General features: G+C 35.8%; 1 protein-coding gene across 5 annotated transcripts in view; it reads left to right on the top strand.

Annotated features, from left to right (window-relative positions):
• LOC106876232 (glycoprotein 3-alpha-L-fucosyltransferase A) overlaps positions 1-5,447 on the top strand; it is a 561,369-nt gene extending 555,922 nt beyond the window's left edge. For all 5 annotated transcript variants that reach the window (XM_052968125.1, XM_052968124.1, XM_052968123.1 and 2 more), the window contains one exon: positions 395-5,447. In XM_052968125.1, coding sequence (XP_052824085.1) covers positions 4,266-5,432 — 1,167 coding nt within the window. In that variant the 5' untranslated portion in view covers positions 395-4,265 and the 3' untranslated portion in view covers positions 5,433-5,447. The remainder of the gene's footprint in view (positions 1-394) is intronic.
• Positions 5,448-7,659: the final 2,212 nt, after the last annotated feature.

The following is a 7,659-nucleotide window of genomic DNA, read 5'->3' as shown; positions in this document are numbered from 1 at the left end:
AGCAAGTTTCAGAAGTTTAAAACCATCTTAAAATATTTAATGATATTAAGATGGTTTAAGACGACGCACTAACAGATTCGTTAGCACGCCGGACGAAATAAATGCTTAGCGGTACTTCATCCGTCTTTACGTTCTGAGTTCAAATTCCGCCGCTGTGGTTGACTTTCATCATTTCAAGGTCGATAAAATAAGTACCAGTTGAGTACTGGGGTCGATGTAATCGACATATCCTTACTTCCATAATATGAAACCAATATTATTGAGCAGAACTACTTTCTTTCCCCCTCCCCCACCCCATAAGGTCCAATGTACTAGAGTAAACTAGACATTTCAGATTTCTAATATCACAATTTTAATATGATGTATGAACGGATGTTTTTTTCTTCTCTTGCAGGTACCTGTTGCCCGAAATCCTAGGACTACGAAGAAATTTGTGAAATAAATAAGGAACCAAGTATTATTCATTCTAAGAATATTCCTGGAAGAGAAAAATATATTAAGAAATCAATAAAAACAGACCAATAAAAATCACGCCTCTCATTCATCGGCGTCACAGTTTGCAGAACTTTGGTGCCATTGAGAACGCCAAGATTCAAGGAGAAATAACCAATGCAAACTCCAGCAACAGAGACAACAAGAATATAATGAAAACGATATAGCACCAGCTCATTGCTATTGGCAACTTTTTGAGCAACGTTGGACTGCAGAGAGAATTCTGGAAAAGAGAAGAAGAGCAAAATAAGACAGCTTAAGTGTGAGTGTGTGTATAACAGAGACAAAGGAAGAAAGAGAAAAAGTGAGACAGAAGAAGGGAAAGAGAGATAGAGAGGCAGATAGAGTTTCACTGATCTAAAGAAAGAAAGAAAGGGATTAAATACGAGCAAGCAAATAGGTGTGAGAGGGAGTTAGAGAGTAAAAGGCACAAGTTTGTGAGTAGATGCCCGTAGTGTTAGGGGACACCAAATGCATCCAGCTGCAGATGAGAACGAACTTGTTCCAGAACCAGTCTCTCTAATCTCACTCACGTAGCAACTGCTACCACGACTCAGGGATTCCTAACGTTTTACTAACACAAAGTTGGTTCATCGCAGTTGACTATGCAAACGCAGTGAGGCCGTCTTGATCTGATCCGTACACAACGCTTTAACACACACACACCCAGCTCACTCTCTCACTCGCACAGTTTTGTAAGTTGACTTAAATTTAAACACACACAAACACATACAATACGCATGAATAAATACACAAAGAGTCACACTTGTCCAGCCGCAGAATGTGTGAGAATGTAGATGTGGCTTAACTAATATACACGCACACACACACACACACGGTAAGATAGGAATTTACATTTTTCAAACTTTGTCACTATTTATGCTTTAAGTACGGTTAATATTGATAACAATACTAACATAAATAATAATAATAAAATTAAAAAATACTGATAATAACACCGCTTTCGTAGACTCTATCAGAACAAACAAGACCGTTCTGAGATGTAAAACAATAAAAATAGTACTGATTATAATGTAGCTGATATTAATACTGCTTATCAAAAAGTTTATCCTAGAAAGAAGTCCAGCTCAGAACACAAACATTTAGTGAAAGATATACAAAGGAGACAGGCTGACACACTAGTTAATTTCCTTATTATTATACAAGCTTACTGCACTTTCATTGTATTTTAAGATTACTGCTAAGTTTTGTTTAACAGAAAGAGACGGCTCGCAGCTAGCCCGACACACAGACAGACTGTCAAACGGAGTGACCGTCAAGCGGTTGCTGTAAGTCGATCCTAAACACACACTCACACAGACGCACGCACAGGTATATGTACACAGGAGCTTAACTGCTCACCTTAACATTCCTTTCTACTGCTCACCCCTTTTCTACTTTTTTCGTTTATGCGTGTGTGCATAAAGATGGATACGTATCTTTATGTGAGTGTTATGTGTGTGTAACTCTTATGCTCGCCCGCCTCCTCATATGACCAACAGCCAGCTTCGGTATTCGGCTGATACCTGAACACGGGAAGGGACTCTTTCCTTGTCCTCTGGCTTCACAAACTTTACAAGTAGAAACGTAAAAAAAAAAGGTAGGTGAGCGAACCAGTGATACTAGAAGTGGGAAAACAAAACACATAGTTTTTGACATAAAAACTACAAATAAAAAGCAAACTGGTCAAAGAAACGACCACTCAAACAATTTTAAGCAGATCAACAAACACGTGAGAAAAACAAATATTGAGAAAAATAATCGTTTAAATTTATCGAAAAGTTAATAGTTGAAGCTTAAGTAAACTTGACCAACCAACGAGGTATGCGAAAGATGACTGATTATATTTTCATAGTAAAACGGGAAAAAAAAAACAAATATGCATATACATAATTACTTAGAAATACATCGATAAGACTGTATTGACATATATACATACACACACACACAGATGAAAATATATGCGTGTTTAAGTAGATAAAGGAGGGATGTTCTGTGTAGTTCGTGTAGTTTATATACCAACCTGTTTAAAGCATTGCTTGCTATCATGACAGCGGGATTACGAACTGTGATAATTGTAGTATGAGGGAAGGGCTTTTTGTGGGGAAGAGAAAGAAGTAATTAATCCAATAAAATTTGAAAATACACCGCACAGAAACAAAGCAGAAATCCAGGGACTGTCATATTTATGAAGATGAACAATTGTTGAATTTTTCAAATTTCCACAGAAATTTCAGTTTTGATCTTTAGTTATTCTCTTCGTATCTTGCTGGTGAATATTAACTCCAAATTTAGATCAGACAATTAACATATTTGTTTAACATCTTATCTGTAACATTTAACTCGTAAAAGTAATAATCTATATTCATTCAGTTATTTATTTATTTGTGTTTCATCTTTCATTAAATGTTTGTAATCCGCTCCTACAAACACTCATACGTCGAAACTGACGAGGGTGACCATTATAATCATTATCAATACTACTACTACTACTATTGTACGACTACTGATATTCATTGATAGTACTACTACTACTACTACTACTACCGCTAGGTTGTGCTCTGGTTTCCCGTTCGACTTTGTTTTGTTTTCTTGTTTATTTACTCCTTCATTGAATGGTTTTATTGAAATAGGTCTCTTCCCATCTGCGCTTCGCACCTAATTCGGTTGTTAACGTCGTAACGGATTGTAAACTGACTAATAGGATGTTGGCAACTGCTATCGTCCCAGGTAGACTGTTGCATTAGGTAAGCCACCTTTCCTCATTCGGCTTACTATTATCTGCAGTTTTCAGGTGAAAATATAAAACGTTGACCGTTAATCACATCTCAACAATGACCTTACGCCGTAGCTTCTACTCAGTCGACTCCAACCGATCGGTCGTTTGTTTTATTTCGTTTATAAAATAATGTAAGTACAGTTTTGGCTTCGTTTTGAACAGAACTTTAATAATTACTTCGTTTAGATCAGGTCTACAAACCTGTACGCATAAACAAACAAATACACACACACATCAATATTTTCTCTCGTCCATCATTATCATTGTTCCGTTTATTCACGCCCGCACACACTTTCTCTCTCTCTCTCTCTCTCTCTTAGTCATTAGTATAAACACACGCACACTTGTATCTCATATTCACATTAAATACTAAAATCTCCTCATATTCTACTCTAACATTTGAAGTTGATAAACACACACACACACACACACTAGCTGAACATCTACACAAGACTGCTATATGGCTCTGTATACATAACGAACAAAAATCACCGAGACGAATGAACATAATTTAAGAGGCAGGCAAATGACAGGCGAAGAGCAGGCGTTCAATCTAGTCTTTATCGTTAATATTTTCACATACTTATTATAATAAAGTTTGGACGTAAGTGTTTATGATTTTTTTGTAGGGGTTAATACCTACATATTATTGTAGAAATCTATTTAATAATAAATTCTTCGTCTGATATCCACGTCCATAATTGAGCAAGATAATAAGTTATCGTGAGTAACCTACGAGTGCACGATTGGCATCATGTTTTATGGCAGTTTTATATAAGATAAAGCATCTGATGATAGGATTAGCATTTGGGATCAATGACGACTGCTCCAGTATGTGCGTACTCTGAACAAATACTAAACATTTAAAGTAACTATAAAATCAGTACCGGTACATATATGCAAACATACATACATTCCATACATACATGTGTGTGCCGGTGTGTGTGCGTATGAGGGTGATTTTCCGGTTAGGTCTAACCACCTCCTTACATGAATGAAAACAATGAAGCTGAGCATCAAGAAAGCGTTTACATGGGTTTTCTTTGCGAGTATTTTGTTTCTAATTATTTTCAATTTATACAACCACAAACTTTGGGTGCACACCTACTCTGCTCACAGCGACGACGGGAGCGGTTATAGCAGCAACATTCCAAAACACCGGCCTGCTGACCACAAAAATATATTGACATATCAAGGAGCGATTCACGAGAAGCCTTCCTCTTTGTCATCACTACTTGTCGGCTCCATCAAAAAAAAAGGACAGCATGTTCAGAATAAAATCTCCAATATACGTAACGTAATAAATGCCACTCGGCACTATCGCAATAATTCAATGACTTCTGAATTCCTTGCATTATGGCCTGGGAATGTATGGGATGTTGGTGACCGAATCCAAGCTCAGCTGAAATACATACCACCAAACTATATTCCTGATAAATACCCTAGGAAGCAACCTGAGGAAATTAATGGTGGAAATTTCAGGCTGAGAGATGAAGCCGGTCAGAAAAAAGAGCCGGCGCATGTTATGAGGAAACTAAAGACAATATTAATATATAACGGTTTTAGCGTCTTTCAACAAAAACATGGCCAAGACACGTTTTTGGATTATAAGTGTCCGATCAACACGTGCTACCTTACAGATGACAGAACGAAAAGAAGCAGCGCTGACGCTATACTTTTCTACCATGGTGTCAGCGCTATGAATATACCGCGACCATTAAACCAGATATGGGTGCTGTACATGCTAGAATGCCCTTATCACACTCCAGGACTTGCTGGCGTAAAGAATCTTTTTAATTGGACTGCTACATACCGTCACGATAGCACAATCGTGGCACCGTATGAAAAATTCCAATATTTCAACGAGTCTGTAAAACAGAAAGGACAAGTGAAAAACTACGCGGCCACCAAAACAAAAAAAGTTGCATGGTTTGTTTCGAACTGTGGCGCTCAGAACGATAGGCGTACTTATGCTGAAGAACTCGCTAAATATATCCAGGTTGATATATATGGGGCTTGCGGGAGCTTTAAATGCCCCAGAAATATTGCCAAAAAATGTTTTGAAATGCTTAATAAGGACTATAAATTTTATTTAGCGTTTGAAAATTCTAACTGTCGGGATTACATAACGGAAAAATTATTCGTCAATGGTCTACAGTAAGTAAAACCTTTTTTTTTTCTTTTTTTTCTTTTTTAATCATTGTTATTTGCGGCAAAGCTTCGGAAGGGATAAGAAGAAAATGAAATGTTTTTCAATCGACTACTTCCTTTCTGTAAGATTGTCATTATTGCACACTTCCGTTTCTTAATTCTTTCATTGTTGTAGAATTTCGTTCTCCGATAGACGTAAGCTCCTTAAAATTTCTAATCGTGCCTTTCGATTTTATGCTTATAATAAAAAGGGAAGAATCCGTTAAAAAGAATAATGAGCCTCCAGGATTAAATGAAGTAGATCCACTTCGATGAATGTTGGTTTAGACATTCGATTGATTTTTCCCAGTAACAGCACTGCTACAGAATTCACGCTCTTTTCTCAATAGAAACGCAAAATTCTATGAAATATCCTGTGTTGATAAAAAGAAATGTCCTTCAGTATTGCTTTCAAATTTTAGCACAACGCCAGCAATTTTGGAAGAGGGGGTAAGTCGATTACACTGACTCCAGTGCTCAACTGGTACTTATTTTATCGACCGCGAAAGGATAAAAGTCAAAGTTGACCTCGGCAGAACTTGAACTCGGACTGTAAACGTGAAATGTTACTAAACATTTTGCTTGGAATGCTAACTATTTTGCCAGTTCGCCGCCTTAATATCTCTCAATATTGAGTTCAAATTCCACCGAGGTCGACTTTGCCTTTCATCCTTTCGAGATCGATAAATTAAGTACCAGTTGCGTACTGGGGTCGATCTAATCGACAGCCCTCTCCCCAAAAATTTCGGGCCTTGTACCTAGAGTAGAAAAGAATTGAAGAACGAAACTATAGAATGATGAAAGCATCATATCTCTTTTCCCAAACATGTTTTCCTATTAATCGAAAAACCCTTTACTTTCCAAATGCCGATTCTTAAAGATCTGCCATTATTATAATATTGTTATAATAGCGATATTACTATTATAGTTATGTTGTCAATATTATGATTACGTTAACGTTATTGTAGTAATATTGTTTTTGCTATTGAGATAATATTATTGCCATTGTTGCAGCAAACGCTGGTGTTGTAATCCTTTTATTTCTATTGTGATCATGCTAAAGATAGTGTAATGTTATTATTACAATGTTAATATTATTGTTACTGTGATAATACTTAGATAAGTTTCTGCCAGAATTGGCCCAGGCCATGACTAACTTGATAGCAACACCTGGAAAAGACATTTAATGATGTTTCATGTTACAGTCATTCTTTGGGCAACAATCACCCCGGTCCAGTTGAGAGTTGTTGCTTGCAGAGATTTATCTGGGTGAGGCTGGTTTATTTGGAATTTATTGGAGACATTCGTCCAAGAACTATTTGAATGTTATGAGATCCTTTTCTTTCTCTTGTGTGTTTTGACATGATGAGAAAGAGAGCAGAGCCAGTTTATGCGAAGTAGTTATGTCTTATATTATTGTCACTATGGTAATATTATGGTTACTGTGGTAACACTATTGTTACTATGGTAATATTATTGTTATGGTAACACTGTTGTTTCTATGGAAATATTATGGTTACTCTGTTAATACCATGGTTACTATGGTAACACTGTTATTGTGATATTGTTTCTATGGTAACATTGTTTCTACTGTAATACTATTACTACTATGGTAATATTGTTTCTATGTAAATATCGTTTCTTTGGTTATATTATTATTGTTACGATGGTAACACCATTGTTACGATGGTAACACCATTGTTACGATGGTAACACCATTGTTACTTTGGTAATATTGTTTCTTCGTCAGTATTATTGTTACTATGGTAATACTATGGTTACTATGGTAATACTGTGGTATTGCTATTGTTTCTATAGTAATATTATTAAGATGGTAATATTATTATTATCATCATTATTATTATTATTATGGTATTATTATTATTATTATCATGATATTATTATTATCATTATTATTAGTAGTAGTATGGTATTACTATTATCATGGTAATATTATAGTATTGCACTTATAATGTCCTCGCTACTGCAATATGTTATCGTTAATTCAATAATATTGATACTGTTGAAGTATTATTGCTAACCGTGTCAAAACCATTGCTACTGTATAAATATCATTACTGTACTGGTTTTAATTCATTGCTACTGTAGTAATGTCGTTTACTTTGGAAAAATTGTTATTCATACTGTACAAATGATATCTTTGCTCCTGCAGTGACATGACAAATTATTATTATTGT

The sequence above is a fragment of the Octopus bimaculoides genome, chromosome 5 (genome assembly GCF_001194135.2).
Source record: "Octopus bimaculoides isolate UCB-OBI-ISO-001 chromosome 5, ASM119413v2, whole genome shotgun sequence".
In the NCBI taxonomy this organism is placed as follows: Eukaryota; Metazoa; Mollusca; class Cephalopoda; order Octopoda; family Octopodidae; genus Octopus; species Octopus bimaculoides.
Note: the sequence above shows the minus strand (reverse complement) of the source record. Positions and strands in the feature narration are given on the sequence as shown.